This window comes from Haliotis rufescens, unplaced genomic scaffold (assembly GCF_023055435.1).
Source record: "Haliotis rufescens isolate VD_foot unplaced genomic scaffold, xgHalRufe1.0.p SCAF_14, whole genome shotgun sequence".
Lineage (NCBI taxonomy): Eukaryota > Metazoa > Mollusca > Gastropoda > Lepetellida > Haliotidae > Haliotis > Haliotis rufescens.
The window spans coordinates 26,127,093-26,147,096 of NW_025963824.1; the positions used below are offsets into that span (position 1 = coordinate 26,127,093).

The following is a 20,004-nucleotide window of genomic DNA, read 5'->3' on the forward strand; positions in this document are numbered from 1 at the left end:
TGGGGATTGTGTGATTGTGGCTCAAAGGAATCCTTATTTCTGATGGGGCACGGGTGGCCCAGTCGTCTAAGGCGCCGCAAGTCGCTGTGCAGAGTTGCGTCCCCTTGGCACGTCAGAAATCTATGATGGTGGGTTCGAATCCCTGTTCGCCCCGATTATGGTCCTAGGTTTGTCAGCACCATACCCGTGCTCGTGGGTTTCACCGAAGTAGTAAACATCTGAGACCTGCATCACTTCGGGCTTTCCCGAGTGAATTGTTTTTGCAAGTTCCGAACATTGGCGAGGAACTTTCAACATCGCTTCATGTGTGACCAACTATGACATAAGGGACCTTATGGATGAAAAATCACATTTTGACTTCTCATTACATTTTAAAACTACGGGATCTTAGGAACACAAAAATACAAGCCTCAATTCATATTTATTACCGAGACACGTGACATCAAACATTTGGACTAATATTCTGCAAAGGTCCATTTTCAGACTTATAACTGTTAATTTAATAACTGCTGTTTTTAGAAATAACGTCGGATAAATTGAAAGTAGACATGTATTGAAATGTTTTGAAATGATGTTTTTTAGTACATGACGAACTATCGAGAGTAGAATCGATTTTTTTTTTTACAGTTCGCATAAGGTCACTGTTCTCCAGGTGGGTCACATATAATCGATAATTCAGAGTTGCGAGTAGGTTATGCGCTGAATTACCCGCCTGAGAAATTATTGAAAATGTGGGTTTCCTGATTGCAAATGGTGACATCAGCTCAGTTACTCTGTTGTTGGAACGACGTCACATGAAATGGTTATGACGTCATGAACAATGGGCTACGTCATCTTCAATTATTTGCGACAATGGGTTCATATCACGTCCGGTTGGGCCTTTTTGCAAACAATGAAAATAATAGAACAATTAACTGTTTGCTCAAAAGACAATTACTGAAAATGTTGTCACCATCCATTGTTTGTGGGGAGTATGTATTGAGAATATAGAATGACTTTTGATATGAAATATATTGTCATCCAACACTTTAGCACAAGCTGCATCGAAACATTCACGTACACCTTTCCTTACGCAACATTTAACAGTATATATTATTTGTACAAAATATCATTCCACGCACACATTTGTCCATCATTTAATTCGTTCATTGATACTAAGATTGTGTAAGAAACTCGACACAGCTATATCAACCTGTTAAGAAAATAAACACAGTTTTACAACAGATGCCCCTTGCATACAGAAAATCCTATGATATTCGTATGGGGAATATTATCAGGGAAGTCTTTAAAACTCCAAACATTGATTTCCTTTTCCCTTACTGTATCAAAAGGCGCGCTGCGTGAGTAGCACGCGCTGTCAATGAGCTTTCGCACACCTGCATTTCCGGTTACAACAAGGTTTCTGACAGAGCATTTTCAAAGCCAGCACTTATCCATTGTTGCATTGCAAGACTTTTAGACCGTTGATTCATACATCAATTGATTGTACATGGTATAAGTATGAGTTACCAGCTGTACAGAAACACAACCCTTGGCCACACGCTGCAGGAGAGTCTTGATGAGCTGATACAGGTAAAACTATTCGCGGTGGTCCTATTCCTTTCGTCTTCGTCCACGTTTTTTAGATTCACTAACACTAGCAACAGTAACAATGAGAGTTTTAAAATTGCCTAATACACGGCAAATGGATGTTACGAATTTAAAGTAGTCAGTGTTTCGACCGGAGAGGCTGATAGACTGACTAAACAGCAGATGAACAGCTGGTTATATGTGTCGATCACTGAACCGTTTACAGGCACAGTGACCAGTGATTTACGATTGATGTAAAACATACCAATTCAGGTGTAGTATCCATATTTTCCAAGAGACTTGATGAAAATTATACAAATTTTCTTCAGATTACATTGCTTAGTTCTTTAAAAGAGATAGCTAACCCACACACTACCGCACAACTAAGGATCGTAAAGGGGTGTTTGATCGGCAAGTGGTGCCCAACCCAAAGGATCGTGAAGTGTTTGATCGGAACGAGCTACCAAACCCTAACACCGTATTCGACGTAATAAGCGACCTGCTCTAATAATGCCCACGGCGATATTTGGCAAGTGAACAATCCTAATTAGCAACCCTTCCGCTTGATCAATGTACACAAGACTTAAATTTATTTGTTTATGATATGCACTCGTGTGTTATATGCACCCTTACCTGGTAATTATGGGCAATTAAATTCTGGAAAAATATATCTGTCGTATATATATAAACATTTCAGGCTGTCAGCATAAACCACGAAATTAACGATCTTTCAATGATTTTTTACCAAAATAATATTTTAATAAGAGCCTACTATTTCTAATTTTGAGAGCGCCCTGGGCGCTATTTTGTAGAATATGGTATTTGCAGTATTCCTCACAGTTTTAAAATTACGACATTGATTTATTCTTCCTATTTCTGGGTCTCAGTTGATATCTCTAGCTATTCAAATATGCTATTATTTTAAAATTCATCATCGAATCCACAACATATGATGCCAGCTCATGATTTTAACATGTCAATATTAGATATACAAGTACGTGAGCATGTTCTTGTTCTTGCAGTGTGGTCAGATATCGCCAGGCCTAGCTCTCAAGGTCTTGCTACAGTTTGACAAAGCCATCAATAATGCTCTTGCTAACAGAGTCAAGTCAAAGATATCCTTCTCGGTAAGTAATAATAGTGGGATGGTGGATCAGGATTGTTTTATTTCTCCTTACAAGTATCGATCAAAATCTCGCAGTAACTTAAGAATATCAATTCTTACCTTAAGTGTTTTCTTTAATAAATGTTACACCAAACACTAATTACTAGTAAAAATGTGTTGTGAAAACATAAATATTTTCATCCATTGTGCCATACTTGAGACTGCCAACTGTAGATCGACAGTGTGCCAGGTATTTGTCCATCCTGTGTATGAAAAAGATGACTTACACACCATAGATAAGAGCACATGCAAGTATCATATCAAGTGATACATATTTGATCATGAGCTAGATATCATGATATATATCGAATCACACAGTTGGTGTGGCGTCCCAGAAAGTAATCAGTTCGATACAGCCCCAGACCACTCTTACCCCGTTAATGAAAAACTGCATATTGGAAATATTCAGTGATTTACAGGAAGCTAGGCATCCATAGAGGCCAAATATCGGCCTCAAGTCTGCAGCAAATGTTAATAAAAATTCACTTACTGGAATTAAAGATATGATATTAGAGGCAATTAACGGGAATAGGGGGTCAGGGTCAGGTGACACATGTCATCGTATCCCAATTGCTTAGATCACATACAAATTAGACCCCTGAAGCACTGGGGTAGAATAGGTCTTCAGCAACCCATGCTTGTCTTAAGTGGTGACTAACAGGATCGGGTGGTCAGGCTCGCTGACTTGGTTTGATGCATTGCATTGAATCCCATTTGCGTAGATCGATGCTCGTGATATCACTGAATCGTCTGATTCAGACTCTATTATTTTGTTATCGATGCTAATTGTGTGGAACGATGCTCATGATATTAATCATTGGATTGTGTGGTCGAGGCTCGATTATTTACAGACTGCCGTCATATAGCTGGAATATTGCTGAGCATGGCGTTGAACAACAAACCAACAAAACTAATATTACAACCATTGTGCTAACGATTTTTGTGTTATTTGCAGGGCTCCCTGAACACTTACCGCTTCTGTGACAATGTATGGACATTTGTTTTGAACAACGTCAAGTTCAGAGAAGGACCGGTACAGGACATTGCCAAGGTGGACAAAGTGAAGATCGTGGCCTGTGATGGGAAAGGTAGCCTCAAGACTTGTTAACACAGGATTAGACAGTTATTCTGTCTGTCACAGAGATTTATCTAGCCAATACAGAATTAGATAAATATTCTGGTCCAAAGATATATCTAGCCAAAACAAAATTAGATAAATATTCTGGTCCACAGATTTATTTAGCTAACACAGGCTTAGGAAAATATTCTGGTCCAAAGAATAATACAGCCCGCACAGGATTAGATAAATATTCTTGTCTGCCACAGAGATTTTTCTAGCCAATACAGAATTAGATAAATATTCTGGTCCAGAGATTTATCTAGCCAATACAGAACTAGATAAATATTCTGGTCCAAAGATATATCTAGCCAAAACAAAATTAGATAAATATTCTGGTCTACAGATTTATTTAGCTAACACAGGCTTAGAAAAATATTCTGGTCCAAAGATTTATCTAGCCAGCACAGGTTTAGACAAATATTCTGGTCCAAAGATTTATCTAGCCAGCAGAGGTTTAGACAAATATTTTGGTCTAAAGATTTATCATTTTAACAGTCATTCTACCATGATATTGAAAAATGCTTGATCGAAATTAAAATAAGAGGTATCTTCTCTACAGTGGGACTACATCAAATTTATCTCCTAAAAGACATTCAAGTACAAGGAATGGTGAATCCAGTCTTGTATAATATCCAGTGTCTCACCTTACCATGCTTACTATCGTGAAATGTATTATCGCGACAAGGTGTTGTGTTACTGCCTAGAATTGTAAAATAGTCTCTGGCTTACTTGGTGCAGTGCATGGAGCTTCAGCCCGGAGAGAGGAAGGTCGGTGGGTCCCGGCAGTCTCTTTCCAAAAGATATTAAATGAGGCTATTTATTGTTACCCGGCCTGGCATTCGGTATTAAGGGCATGAACAAAGAATTGTCAGATCGGAGTTGATATCCTGTGTCTGAGTGGAGTATCCAACTGTGGCTTATTAAACTGTGGCATGGTAACTTAGTGGACATTAGACCAGGCTAGTACAACAGGGGGCTAGTGGTAGAGCGTACGACTGGAGAGTGCAAGGTCCGGGGTTCGATCCAAGGCCACGCCATACCAAAAGACGTTAAAAGATGGTACTTGTTGTTACCCTGTCTGGCGCTCGTCGTTAAGGGGCTAAAACAAGGACTGGTTGGGTTGGAGTGAGAATACTGTGTCTGAGTTGGGTATTCATGTAAAACTGCGGCATGGTATCTCAGTGGGCTAGCACTATAAATCGGCATTAATCTGCACTGGTACAAGCACGCACACACACACACACACACACACACACACACACACACACACACACACACACACACACACACACACACACACACACACACACACACACACACACACACACACACACACACACACACACACACACACACACACACACACACACACACACACACACACACACACACACACACACACACACACACACACACACACACACACACACACACACACACACACACACACACACACACACACACACACACACACACACACACACACACACACACACACACACACACACACACACACACACACACACACACACACACACACACACACACACACACACACACACACACACACACACACACACACACACACACACACACACACACACACACACACACACACACACACACACACACACACACACACACACACACACACACACACACACACACACACACACACACACACACACACACACACACACACACACACACACACACACACACACACACACACACACACACACACACACACACACACACACACACACACACACACACACACACACACACACACACACACACACACACACACACACACACACACACACACACACACACACACACACACACACACACACATACACACACACTGTATGAGTGCAAAAATCATGACGTTAAACCCCATTTCACCTCACCTAGTACAAGGGAAGACACCATTTGTCGGTCCAACCAATCCGCAGTTCATTTCTAGTGGCTTTGGCAAAACAACTAGTTCCTCTAGATTTTAATTGGGGTTAGTTGCCGTGTCTATCTATGTACAAGCAGCCACACATGCATGCATGTACGTAGCTATGTTAGAACAATAATCTCGAACACATGTTTAAATGGATTTCACCTCATCTTGCCCTGGTTCACTTTGCCGTTAATGCACAAAAGATGCAGAATTTGAATGAATGTAGTCACAAATGGTATTTATCATTTCAGGACAGGATCAGCCACATTAATACTGAAGGAATCTGGATGTGAAAAAAATTCTCATGGGTGAGTTGCTACTTGTTAGGGGTGACTACTGGCCTGGAAATCACTATTGCGATAACTATTGATATTGAAAGAAACTGTTGCGATAAATATCAATAGTTTTCAGTGTATCATTTTAGATGGATTTTAGAGTTGAATTAAAACTTGGAACTGAAGTGTCCTTTGAATGTGATAACCATAACAACAAATAAAAAGTTAAGTTTGAGATATGACTGATTTGTTTTTCCTTTACCCTAATGATTTAAGAAAAAGAAACTTCCACATTACCACATGTAAATTACTACCACTCATGATCAAAAGAAAAACAAATTTGAACAGCATTGCATGTATTTTATTGATATGGTAAATACAACATGTACATTACTACCACTCATGATCAAAAGAAAAACAAATTTGAACAGCATTGCATGTATTTTATTGATATGGTAAATACAATCAAAACTATCGATATTCCTAACTGAAATCGATACTATTGATCGGAAACTGATTTAACAATTCATTTATTGACTTTAAGTGCTTACCAATAGCAATATATCGAGATGTTGATTGATCGTGACACCCCTACTACTTGTGTCCCCTGTGAAGACACAGGTTAGAATTAGGCTTCAGCAACCCATGCTTGCAAGAGGCGACAGGATCAGAAGGTCAGCCTCACTGACTTGGGTAATAAATGTCGTATCGTATCCTACGGTATTCCAATTGTGGTGGTTGATTCTTATGATGTCAATCACTGGATTGTCTGGTCCAGACTGGATTATTTACAGACCGCCATCATATAGCTGGAATATTGTTGAGTAAGGTGTTAAACAAGAAACAAACCTGTGTGTCTTAAAAATACTAAAACGTCTATTGAACCCATGCAGTTAACTGGTAAAAGCATATTTGGTTTGTTTAACGCCACACACAGCAATATTCCAGTTATATGATGGCAGTCTGTAAATAATCGAGTCTGGACTAGAAAATCCAGTGATTGATGTCATGAGTATAGATCCATGCAATTTGGATAAGATGACATGCATCAACCAAGTCAGCGAACCTGACCGATCCTGTGAGTTGCCTCTTACGACAAGCATAGTGTTACAGCAAGCATTGGTTGCTGAAGACCTACTCTAACCCGGATCTTTACTGGGCGCATATTTGGAAAATAGTATGTGTATTCCCTCACAATCTCAGGAGACGAGTTCTAGGCCAAAACATAAATTGGAGTTTGAAGAAGGTATGATAATGACCCTTATTATTTAAGAAATATGGAAAACTCTTACAAATCATTCATTAAGTAAGGATAAGAATTTATGGATGAACAACTTCTTTATTACTATTAAGAGCGACGTTTCGGTGTAGGTTCTAACATCGTTATCAAGCAAGTGACAGTGTTAGACGGTGCACTAACAGTGTTAGAACCTACACCGAAACGGCGCTCTGAATTGTAATAATGAAGTTGTTCATCCATAAATTCTTATCCTTACTTAGTACTCCAACTTCTAAATGCCTATCAAAGAAGTAAATGATTTATTCATTGTGAAAGTGATCAGATGTGTTCATATAAGTGAGAACTAGACTTTTTTCATTTCAACACTTGCATGTTTGGACTTTTAGAGGTTTTTTGAAGGCATATTTCTCATAACATAATGTTCTCATAATGTTCTTTGAACATGATCAAGTCTTTGACCCAAGCTGAATTTGGAGAGGGTGTAGGGCATTTGGACATACTGTATTGGCCGTAACAAGCATACTGGTTGCTTAGGATATTCACAAAGGAGGTTGCTTGTTAGTACCGTACTCAAGTTAAATTTGTTTGTCAGATTGAGTGGTAGAGAACATAATTAGTTCTAATCTCCAGGAAACTAAGACATAAGAGTTACAAGGCAGTTACATACCCTTGCTGCACTGCTGTTTTCTGTAAAAATAGTCTCTAATATGTGCAAGAAAATATGAATTGTCATGTACATTTTGGGGGTTAGTACTAGGCACCTATAAAGATTATGGGCATATTTGAGATCATCTTCCCGAGGCAAGAGAGTTAACTGACTATAAAAGTCCAAGTTCCACCCTTGCCGAACAAGGCTGGTATTATGGAGTTACATTTTTGCTGGACTAACGAGTCTATGCATAGTCAAATCAAAGTCACGCACCGAAATCGAAATCCGGTTTGTAAAGTGTCACGCAGATTTCGGTCGACTGCAGGATTTGCAAAGCATGTGCACCGCTAACTTGTTGTCAACAGATATTTTCTAAAAATTTTCATGTTTTTAATCAAAGTGCTCACATGATTTGATGCACTTCGCGTTGTAAGACTCGTTTTATCACAATATTAATCTTCATTATCGATCAGACCGTCTTGTCTGGGCGCCACCGTTTTGTTTGAAGCAAATGCAAGTGATACGAGAGGTTGAATCTGATTGGTCAATAGGAGAGGCATAGAAAGGACATAACTCGTAATAGCCACTGGTGGCGCTACGATCGAGCCCAGGAATTCCGGCCTAGTTCGGCAAGGGTGGAAACTAGACTTTTAAAGTCAGTTAACTCTCTTGTCTCGGGAAGATGATTTGAGATCTGAGCGCTTATTATGGCGAATCTGGTATCTGATAAGTTTCATTAAGTTTCATTCCAATATTTAAGTCATAACATTTAAACTCGCTGTCAGAGTCCTTACCAATCCTTATCCTTTGTTGTCATGTTGAAAATATTGCTTTCCAGGAAAATAACTTATAGTTGCTGACAAACCAAAATACTAGTAACTTGAAGAAAATAACATGATCATTTTCTGTGCTTTCCAGTGTTGGTGGGGAAAAGCAGCTACAATCCATCCACACTGAAAAACATGGACGTCCAGTCGGCCATCTTGTTTGTGGCACGAAGAAATTCTTGAATTTGAAGCCTGGGCTGTGTTTGTCCATATGCATCTTGCCTGACAACCGTGTATCATTTGTACATTGCCATGTTGAGGGGTGATGTTTTGGGGTGGCTATTTAGTTTTGATGGTCTCTGTGGAAGGTATTGATATTTTCATTGCTTGTAGTAGTCATGTTCGGGTAAATGTCCTTTTCACAATTTAAGACATGTGTTTTTTCATGTTTCTTCTAATTATGTTAGCTAAAATAATGTTACTAGGTGCCAACAAATAGAGACATCTGATTGGCCAAGATTTGGGGTAATCCCTATTCTATTTTTAGTAATTCAAGTCAACATAAATTATTAGACCTTGCATGGAGTCTAAATGTGTTTCTGTCGAATGACAACTGCTAGGCTATGAATATGGAGGGAAAACTTAGTATTTAATGATAATTCTCATTCATTTTGTCAAAGTAACATGTATGGATTGACTACTATAGACATGATAGATGGGATTGGGGGCCTTTTGCTCCTATGTCTGGCATGTTAAGCCTAAGATGCATCATGTAATGATTATTTGGGTGAGCATTTTACAAACATGTACATTTTTTCCTTTATATCATAAGATCAAATATCTATAATTAAATTAATTAAATAATTACCATATTTCTGTTTCACATATCTGAATGCTTTTCTTTGTGATTTACATCCCCGAAAACAACACCTGAAAGTAATATCGGTTGCAGTTATGATTTTCTCATAAATCAGGCATGATGATAAAAATGAAATGCATGGCCGTCATGACACGAGTGAGAATGGTTCATCCCGTTATTTCCCAATGTTGATCAGCTGATGTTTGATTGTGTGAGGGGCTTACATTGAAGATTCTTGTGTGGAGTTCATTCTAAAGCGCAGCATTTGTAATTCTCATGCAAAAATTATCACCGTCGTACAGAAGTTATATGCATGGTTTCCAAACAAAAGAATTTAATATTATGACTTTCATTTACAAGCACACATTTGTCAGTATGCTCCATTATTGTGAAGATATGCGGGCTGAAAAGCCAGTTAAAGGCGAACTGACAAGTATTCATGGAGCTGTTCGTCTACCATTGTCTTGTACGGACAGTTTTTTCCAAGAAAAGCAAAAGCCATCGTCTTCAATTATTTTTTTAAAATGAACTTCCCCTTTTTAAAAAAGACCCGGTTTAATTGGTACTAGCAGGCTCAAAGACATTTTCCACTACCTTGAATGAAAGCTGGTTATCAGTAACCATGGAAACAATCAAATGCAGTGAATGGTCGAAATCACATCTCAAGCATGCTTGGACAGAATAGTCAGGGTATGACTGGGAGAAATGTTGACGAGTGCAAAATAGTAAACTTGTCAGAGATATTTATTACAAATACAATATATAAGATAATTACATGTACATTTCATTATTGTAAATGATGTTTCTGACATCTTTTTTCATTCTGAGAATAAATGTTTTTTTGGTGTAAATGTTTTGTTCTTTGATATGGTAAAGCTGTAGGTGGCTCAGTGGTCTGAGTCATTGCAGTTGCTTCCCTTGGTTGTGCCAGGATTGTGCTCCCGGGTATGTTGGCAGTCAACATGTCAACTCTGTGACATCTGGCCTTCCTTCAGCTTAGGACCTACTTGTCAAAGCAGTGTTAACATAGTTCAACTGGGACCTGTGAAGATTCCGGGGTAGAATAGGTCTTCAGCACTCATGCTTGCCGTAAAAGGTGACTATACTTGTCGTAAAAGGCGATAAACGGGATCGGGTGGTCAGGCTCGCTGACTTGGATGATGCATCTCATCGATCCCAATTGCATGGATCGATGATCATGATATTAATCACTGGATTGTCTGGTCCAGACTTGATTATTTAAAGACCGCCGTCATATAGCTGGAATATTGCTGAATGCGGCGTTAAACAACAAACCAACCAACCAACCAACAGTTCAACTGGTCAAGGAGGGAGTTTTTCACTGAAGTCCTAGGTTTAGTCCTAAGCATTGATGATGGATCACCCCTGTGGGTTGCAAGGCCAGAACTTTTCCTGTTCCAACTCCTGCTTGGGATGAGTGGGTCAGATGGTCATCATCTTCTGGGTCTGCATTTGTGTGCCACTTTTAGCAATATTACAGCAAATTCAGTGTGAGACTGGGTACATTTTGGATTCACCCAAAGTACCCAGCTGGGGAATCTCATCCAGGGACTGTTCTACAAAGCGATCTTAGCACTGATATGATCTTAACGGCCATTTGTGTCAGGAAGATGAACCTAACATTTTTCATATATTTCGGCCTACTTAACATTTTAACTTTGGGGCATGGTCCAGTTAGAATTGGTCTTCTGCTACCCATGCTTGTTGTAAGCATTAGGTGGTCAGACTCGCTGACTTGTTGGATGCACACCATTGTATCCATGCTAATGATGTCAATCACTGGATTGTCTGGTCCAGACTCGATTTTTTACAGACTGCTGTCATATAGCTGGAATATTGCGTAGTGTGGCGATAAACAACAAACATTGGAAGAATAACACGAATACAAAAATGAACAAATGATAATTTATTAGCATGACATGAATGACAAAAGAGACTTACAGTACACCTAAGCAACTGGGATCCGATCTTTAGACACATCCTCTTTGACCTCCGGTTTTCATGAAAACTGGTGCCACTGAGCACTTCCAAAATATTGTTTCTAACTTAAATGGATTTTTTTTTACAAGTCTCAAATGTCCTGCAATACAGCAGACATGCAACTAATGATGTCAATAGGTAGACACGGAAATTATGTAGTACAAATATTTATGTCGCCAAGTAGAATGGTATTGTTACATATGAAGGGATGAGCAGTGTCCAAATATTTGTATCGGCCTTGATCGTGGAGAACTTATCATTGCTTGAACAGGTTCTAGTTGAAATGTGAAGTGTAGTTAAACAAGCCTCTCTCTTCTCAATGAGATTTTAACCCTGGGACACATGAAGTTCATTCGTAACCCCTGAAACAAACATGACACATTGGAAAACAAATGACATGGAAATATTGAAAATATAACAAACATGATTCCAAATGATGACAGTTTGATTACCGCGGTATAATGTATTTCTCTAATAGAAAGACTTCACATGTCAAAGACAACTGTAATTTTTTACATCAAGTAAGCCCCCAAACAGAGTTCTGTAATCCACAAGCCAATTGTCTCCATGGATCTTTTGCAGAGAAAAATATATGTACTTTCCCTAAATAATACGACAATTGTAAATCAAAAGACCAGAAACACTACCTTATTTTAGCCCTTTTTAAATAAAGCTAAAATGTGCCTATTTCATTTAAATATCTAATACAAACTGCACAATCACAGCTTCCAAGCAATCAGTCCTACTTGTTCCCGTCCTGGACACTCACAACACCTAAGAATATTTAAAACAAGGCAGTGTTCTAAAAATAACCAAGAAAGTTTTGGGGTCTTGTCATAACCCCAATGTTCAAAGTGTGAGTGAGTGAGTGTGCGCGTGCATGCGTGCGAGTACTAGTCCGGACAAATGCAGAGTTTATAATAGTAGCCCACTGAGATACCACGGCAGTTTAACATGAATATTCCACTAAGACACAGTATTCTGACTCTGAGCCGACCAGTCCTTGATTTACCCACATAATGCTGAGTGCCAGGCAGGGTAACAACAAGTACCATCTTTTAAAATCTGTAACAACACTTACTTGATCATATGAGCCACCTCCCAGTTGGTCTGTGATACTATAGGTCCCTTGATAGAAGCTCCGTCCTTTGTCACAATGGCGACTTGGTACTGAAAGAAAACACACTCATAATAAGAACTGAGTTCCATATGTGCAATGTTTGTTTGTTTGTTTGTGGTTTAACGCCGCACTCAGCAATATTCCAGCCATACGATGGCGGCCTGTAAATAATCGAGTCTGGACCAGACAATCCAGTGATTGATATCATGAGCATCGATCCACGGAATTGGGATCGATGACATGCATCAACCAAGTCAGTGAGCCTGACCACCCGATCCCGTTAGTCGCCTCTTACCATATCTGCAATGAAATAGAGGTTAAGAGCGAAGTCGTCCTCTTTGAATCGTAAATATCATGTATCACATGTATTGGTTCTCAAATTGTTTTATAGTTCAAATCCACAAAAGTAATTTGATTCTTCCAAAATACTTATGTAGACACCTTTCTGATTGGTAAATTACATCCTTCCAAATTACTGTCACTTTCCAAATTTTGCGTTTAATCTCATTCTTTTGCTTGAATTTTTGCATCTTCTGTTACATGGACGTGACATTGACAACATAATGTCACAAGCTCTGCAATTGTCTTATGTTTCTATTTTCTAAGCCAATCAGCAATGCTGTTACAGACATGGAAGTGAAACATGATGGGAAATGATGATTGTTTCCCGGCTTTTGGGACTTGAGCAGAGAGAATCAAAACCCAAAAAAAACAATAATTCATGCATGAGGTAACATTATTTAAATTGAAATATAATTTCTAACACATTAGGGGGACTCTTGTAGGTTATTTTTGGGGTCCCAGTATTATTCATTGCGTAATGTTGTATATGGGATGATGCAAACGCATACACTGTAAGTAGTCTGAGGCCATCTATCTCTGAAACACAGTGTTTTAAGCGAGACATGTAACCCCACTACACATAGTGTACTATGTGGGGGCACGGGTGGCCCAGTCGTCTAAGGCGCTGCAATTCGCTATGCAGAGTTGCGTCCCTTGGGAACACCAGAAACCAATGATTGTGGGTTCGAATCCCGGTTCCCCCCGATTATGTTTCTAGGTTTGTCAGCACCATACTCGTGCTCGTGGGATTCACCGAAGTGGTAAACATCTGAGACCTGCATCACTTCGGGCTTTCCTCCAACATTAAGCTGACACGCCGTGATATAACTGGAATACTGTTAAAAGCGGCGTTAAACCCAACTCACTCACTCACTCACTAGTGTACTATGTACCTTGTTGAGAGACCTGGCATCCCTGTAGTACAGCAGGCGCAGACATCGGTCCAGCAGCTGCTCCGCCTCCTCCTGGCTGATGTCGGGCTTCTTCTCCAACGCCTCTCTCATGATAGGCTGGAAGTGTCAACAATGTGATATATGTTTGTGTAAAGTGATGTGTGCTTGTAATAATCCTTGTGTTAGAAAATAAAGAGTAAGGGGAAAATATTCGACTTCAAACACTAGATCAGAAAAAACATCAACTTCAAAGACACCCACTCCCTTCCCACACTAAATTTCTAATGCTGAATATGAAGAGTCCGAAATCCAACAAGAGTAGTCTAGAGGTCATGAACCTAATATCTAAAGGTCATATAAGACTTAGAAGGTCAGACAGAGTGTACTGACTCTGAGCCGACCAGGCATTGTTTTAGCCCCTCAGTGCCAAGCTCCAGACAGGGCAACAAGTACCGGGAGGACGCTCTACCACTAGACTGTGGAGGCGGCCTACTTGTGTAAAGAAACTACTGATTTGATATTGCTCCCTGGCCATTTTAGTGCTGACTGCAAGCCACATGTGTATTCAACTAAATCTGAGAAGCAACCTTTGGTTAAAAAAAGAAACAAGATCTGAAAATGAATATACAGTCAAGTCCCGTTAATCTGACATTGTTGGTTGCATATGATTATGTCGGATTAACGAGTATGTCGGATTAACGAGTATGTCGGATAAACGAAGTTAGGTAGTATCAACTTTCGTGATCGAAAATTGGACATCTGGTCAGTAATTTCATTGGTCGGTAAAAGTTCGCAAAAGGTCTTTGTGACATAACCTGTAATGGTGTGTCTTAAGCGGTAGCAAGAACTTGTATCCGATTTTAATGAGATTGAGGTAATCTAGGCATGTGATTAATCCTGTTTTGTGTATTTAAAAAATGAATTGTTTATTGTTAAGCAAGTTTATCTCTGCAGCCGTTGAAATATGCAGCTACTCGCTGACTCTTCTTGCACCAAAACACGGGTCTGTGTACTCGCGGGCAGATGACCAAGGAGTACGCTGATCACTGTGTTGGATTAACGAGATTAATGAGTGATTTCAGCATTTCGTTGCAAATTAGGTGCGTCGGAGTCGGAGTGCGAGACTGTTGGATTAACGGGTCTAAATAGCACTGATTAAATCGGTTCCCATCATTTGTGTCGGATAAAGCCGATTGGCAGGGATAAACGAGTGTCGGATTAACGAGACTTGACTGTGGTTCTCTAACTTGTCTGTTAATGGCTTTCAAAAGAACAGTTTCAAGTAGACAACAGTAAATAATGAAACTTCAAAAAGAATTCAACGGCTTGTTTCAGCTGATCTCAGTGCTAGAGAGACAAGAATATATCAAAGAACAAAAATAAGATGAAATCCTGAGAGAATCTGTGGGCCAATCATCGTTGAATGTCTTACCTGAGCAATGTAGGCTCCATAACCAGTGGCTATTGTTGTTGACTCGTATGCTACACCAATCTTATCTACATAACCCAGGAATCTGTAACAAAAGAAATTATAAACTCAAACTCAGTGGAACAATTCAGTGAGAGATGGAGATTTCAGATTTCAAAATGAACAAAAGTCTGCTGGGCTGAGACTAGAAAAATTCAGGAGTGAGTTTGAGTGAGTGAGTATGGTTTTATGCTGCTTTTAGCAATATTCCAGCAATATCATGGTGGGGGACACAAGAAATGCACTTCACACATTGTACCCATGTTGGGAATTGAACCTGGGTCTTCGGCGTGAAGAGCTAACGCTTTAACCACTGGGTTACCCGACCGCCCCAGAGTGAGTTTGAATTTATGATACTTATAGCTCTATATTCCAGCAATATCATGTTGTTTTTTGTTGTTGTTTGATGCCACACTCAGCAATATTCGAGCACAATGATGGCCTTCAGCGAGTAATCAAGTCTGGACAGACAACCCAGTGACTGATGTCAAGAGCATCAATCTACGCAATTGGTATAAGATGACATGCATGATTTTGTAGGGGATGTTTGTTTGTTTGTTTTTTAATGTCACACTCAGCAATATTGCAGCTATATGACGGTGGTCTGTAAACAATCGAGTCTGGACCACACAATCCAGTGATTGACATGAGCATCGATCCACGCAATTGGGACACGATGACATGCATCAGCCAAGTCAGTGAGCCTGACCACCCAATCCCATTAGTCACCTCTAACTACAAGCATAGTTGCTTCTTACAACAAGCATGGGTTGCCGAAGACCTTAGTATTGACAGAAAAGTCCTTTTGCAACAAGAAATTCCAGTGCTATCAAAATTCGAGGCGAGTACTGGTAATATCAAGCTTTTTGTTTCCTTTGTATTGGACTCAAATGAAATACACATGTTGGTGAATAACAGGATATGAATAATATATTTATCCTAATAGAATAGAGATTTAATACATTGGATTAGTGAAGGATGTGCTCAGAAGAGAAAGACAAAAGCAGTTGAATGTGTTTAAAGACAGCTGGCCCAGTGCAACAGGAAACAGACTCACGGTTCATCCTTGTCCATTCCCCCAACAACAAACACGTTCCAAAGGGGGTTGAAGTTGCTTCTCCTGTTGTAGAGGACTCGAGTGAGCCAGGAGAAGAGACTCCGGGGGGTGTAGCTGAAGCCGTCGTTTAGACACTCCTCGTCAATACTGAAACAAGCATCCCACTTAATTATATTCATATCATAAGTAAAACTTCCACATTGAAATTACAAACATTGGAATCATATGCATATTCTTTTGGTACTCAATATTTTCCAACTTTTTTTGCGGTAAATCCAACTACAATGGATACGGGTACTAGTATTCCAACTGGGGCAAAAACTTTTCAATATTTAGGCCTACTTTTCCAAACTTATTTCATTATAATTTTCTGTAGATCTGACATAGACTTGAATCTTAATCTCCCACAGGGCTGCCATCTACTTATAAGCTAAGTTTGGTAGTCCACAAGGAAATGTCACAAGTCCTTCCTGAAGTTTACTTGTCTCAGGACCAGCAGACTAATGTTAATTTTCAACCCTTGCCTGAGTAATGTTATGAAAATCACTGCACTTTCTACAGTTCGGGGAAGCCCATTTTTATGTCTCTCCCCATAGCCATATTACAGTCTGACGTGACTGACGTGATTTATACTAGACTGGGGCTTCGACTCCTGCTACAGTTCCTGTTACGTGCTCCATGCCACGTAATATAGTCATGAGACAGAGACGTGTGTCTTTCAGACAACTCACTTTAATGGCTACCGACTTACAGCGCATTTATCCAAGGGAGATAACTCCCAATATTTCACAGGTACAACATACCATTAGTGGCATCCACGCAACAGTTACTACTTACACTCTCTGGTTGATGATGGATCGGATAAACTGGAAGTCAGCATAGTCTCCACCACCGCCCAACACTGTTGTCTCGTTCACCTTCAATACACGGGAGATGTCACGGAAACGAGCCATTGACCCATATGACCCAAGCATGTCAGCTGCAATGGCTATGCCACCATTGAACTTTATGCCTAGAACTGATGTGCCGGTTACAATTGGATACCTGAAATAAAATAATAATAATATTGGTTGTTACTCTACATTCGGCGAGATATTGTGTGAATGTGCTGTATTTCATCAGTCAGTGAACAGCCAACAACTATCAGGAGTAGTGCACTGTACCAAGCACACTTTTTCGGATCCAATTAGCGCTGTGGGGGCTCAAACGCGCTTTGCCGGCTCACCAGCTCTGCTAATTAATGCGTTAATTAGCCAACGCTCTACCATTGCACCCCGGGCACTATCAAATGTAATCAGTGCTCGTTTAATGGGTCATTAGAATCCCCATTAACATGCATGCGTAATTCAGTGAAGAATCAATTGCGCATGCGTGTGACGTCACAGTCCGCTCTCCCATTCATCTTTTCTTGAAACAACACCCGCCATTGTTTATGTCAACATGACCGACTAATCGGATTAACCAGATTAACACTTGAAAAGGTAAGAAATTATGGCTAACCCTTGCCCAAAGCAAGTTAACCCTAAGGACTGAAAAGGGGTGTTGGATCGTAAAGACGTGTAAGTTTCCCTGAGACAGAAAAGGGGTGTTGGATCGTAACGATGTGTAAGTTTCCCTAAGACTGAAAACGGGTGTTGGATTGTGAAGCGAGAGTCACCGGAGCGTGAGGCACGGTAACGCCATAGTGAGACAGCAGTGGCACTATGGCACGGTAATTGAGTGGATGGCAGAGCTCGGGCTGCACCCGGTGAACTGCGCTGCTCAACTATCTTTCTACCTGTTCCACTAGTGTGGTTTTGATTGACTTGCCTTGCTTCATTAGCGCGACTCGGAGTTTCAGGTGGCATTAGAGTATGTATGTTGCATTATTGATTTACAGTATGTGTGTGCAAATCTTGAAATATTTCATCATGTTTCATCTGGACAACATAAAATATCCATTGGCATTAGTTCCAACATGTCCAATTTGTGTCATGAACATTGAAGGTGAATTGTGGTAATAAACAAGATAAACATGGGAAAAGGGTGTTGTAGATTTGTTGTGACAGCAAAAAATATGACAATGATAATAGATCATACACAACTCTCTCAAATGACAAAAAACTCTGGCCATCAATCTAATGCTACTGCCACACAGGGTCATAGCGAAAACGGCACCTCAGCAAAATGTCACCGGGCGAAAACGGCACCTTGACTCAAGCTCGACTCAAGCGTTTGCCTGGCGAAAACCGCACCTTATTTTTTTTTTACCTTGGTCAAATAAGTGATATTTAACTTATATGGTAACTTGCAAACACCAATAATTGTGAGATGTTATAACAAGTTTACATTAGAAATTAGCCTCTACTCCAACTATAATCCAACTTAGCTTATATGCAACACAACCTATTGTGAAAACATGAAATGCTTTGAGGAAAATAATAGAAATTAAACTCACATTGTCTCTAACAAACACAAATAATTGTGAAATTGTGAAATAAAACAAGTAAGAAATTAGACCCCTAGTCCAATTTATTTGCCGACTGATTGGGAGGCGCAGTTAACTTATTGTGAAAACACTATACGCTTTGAAGTTTTAAGTACCTTTACTCAATTTAAGCTGAAACTGTATTTAGGGGCCTAACATGGTGCTGTCCGATCACAATTATTCACAATGGCATTTCGATGTGTTGCATGCGAGAAGAATGTCAGAAAACAACATGCTGTATCATGTGATAACTGTGACCATGTAAATAAACCATATATACTACTACAAAAATCGTTCTTATCATTATTAAAAATAGAGGTGCCGTTTTCGCCCGACTCATAGGAGCTGTTTTCGCCAAATGCGGTGCTGTTTTCGCCAGAGAAATCGGTGACGTTTTGCTGAGGTGCCGTTTTAGGCCTGCACTCTGCCACACACTAGTCTGCATGGTCTGTTCTAATAATGCTTTGAGCACAAATGTAACCAATTATGTGTGCAGGCATGGTAGTCACTTTTTTTCAATAAAACTAGAACATGTAAAACTTGATAGAACACAGATTTATCTCAGAATTTTACGGGAACATGTAAAACAAAGATGATCGAATTATGGACAATAAAACAATCCCGCACGCACTATCATAATAATTAAAGAAAACGTAATAAAAACAGTAAAATTTCTTCCCAGACTTTAGTGTTTGTTGTTATGGTTTAGCAGTTTAACTGTGACAACGATGATGTCGTATGGTAAGTTATCGGGGTAATGAAAATTACGTTTTGCAGAACGGCATGACAAATCAAAATAGAGCTTTGCATTGGAGTGCCACTTGTTCAGATATGAGGAAAACGTATCAATATCTACTGTACAGGGTACTGTTAGATACTTACATGGTTCTCTGTGTTCCAAAATTGCTGCATGACGAATTGCTCTGATTGAATTGATGTATACCGCCGGGCTGAGGACCATTTCCCCACAATGGAGACGGTGTTCCGAAATGAGTCGCCATGTTTCAACTTCTGGACATATATTACATACTCCTGCGACTAGTATTAGCTGTAGAGATCAC

The 20,004-nt window shown here is 39.7% G+C and overlaps 2 protein-coding genes across 2 annotated transcripts; one reads left to right on the forward strand and one right to left on the reverse strand.

The window, feature by feature from the left end:
• The first annotated feature begins 1,317 nt into the window (after positions 1-1,317).
• Positions 1,318-10,112, forward strand: LOC124131257 (transcription initiation factor IIA subunit 2-like). The gene is made up of 5 exons (XM_046494404.2): positions 1,318-1,572; positions 2,592-2,696; positions 3,690-3,822; positions 6,057-6,113; positions 8,888-10,112. Exons 1-4 carry the CDS (start codon positions 1,501-1,503, stop codon positions 6,074-6,076), a joined length of 330 nt encoding a protein of 109 aa, XP_046350360.1. The 5' UTR covers positions 1,318-1,500; the 3' UTR covers positions 6,077-6,113; positions 8,888-10,112.
• A 1,397-nt stretch (positions 10,113-11,509) lies between these two features.
• On the reverse strand, positions 11,510-19,979 carry LOC124131258 (proteasome subunit beta type-4-like). The gene is made up of 7 exons (XM_046494406.2): positions 19,826-19,979; positions 17,314-17,520; positions 16,477-16,623; positions 15,384-15,465; positions 13,952-14,068; positions 12,678-12,766; positions 11,510-11,958 (listed from the first exon to the last, which is right to left on the reverse strand). Exons 1-7 carry the CDS (start codon positions 19,942-19,944, stop codon positions 11,946-11,948), a joined length of 774 nt encoding a protein of 257 aa, XP_046350362.1. The 5' UTR covers positions 19,945-19,979; the 3' UTR covers positions 11,510-11,945.
• Positions 19,980-20,004: the final 25 nt, after the last annotated feature.

What these genes read in the sequence shown, in the direction of transcription:
- LOC124131257 (XM_046494404.2), top strand. Translation starts at nt 1,501, where the DNA reads ATGAGTTACCAGCTGTACAGAAACACAACCCTTGGCCACACGCTGCAG. An exon ending in GTCTTGATGAGCTGATACAG is followed by an intron (nt 1,573 to 2,591) that starts GTAAAACTATTC and finishes TTGTTCTTGCAG; the next exon opens with TGTGGTCAGATATCGCCAGG. An exon ending in AGTCAAAGATATCCTTCTCG is followed by an intron (nt 2,697 to 3,689) that starts GTAAGTAATAAT and finishes TGTTATTTGCAG; the next exon opens with GGCTCCCTGAACACTTACCG.
- LOC124131258 (XM_046494406.2), bottom strand. Translation starts at nt 19,944, where the DNA reads ATGGCGACTCATTTCGGAACACCGTCTCCATTGTGGGGAAATGGTCCT. An exon ending in TTTGGAACACAGAGAACCAT is followed by an intron (nt 17,521 to 19,825) that starts GTAAGTATCTAA and finishes ATTTTATTTCAG; the next exon opens with GTATCCAATTGTAACCGGCA. An exon ending in ATGGAGCCTACATTGCTCAG is followed by an intron (nt 14,069 to 15,383) that starts GTAAGACATTCA and finishes TGACACTTCCAG; the next exon opens with CCTATCATGAGAGAGGCGTT.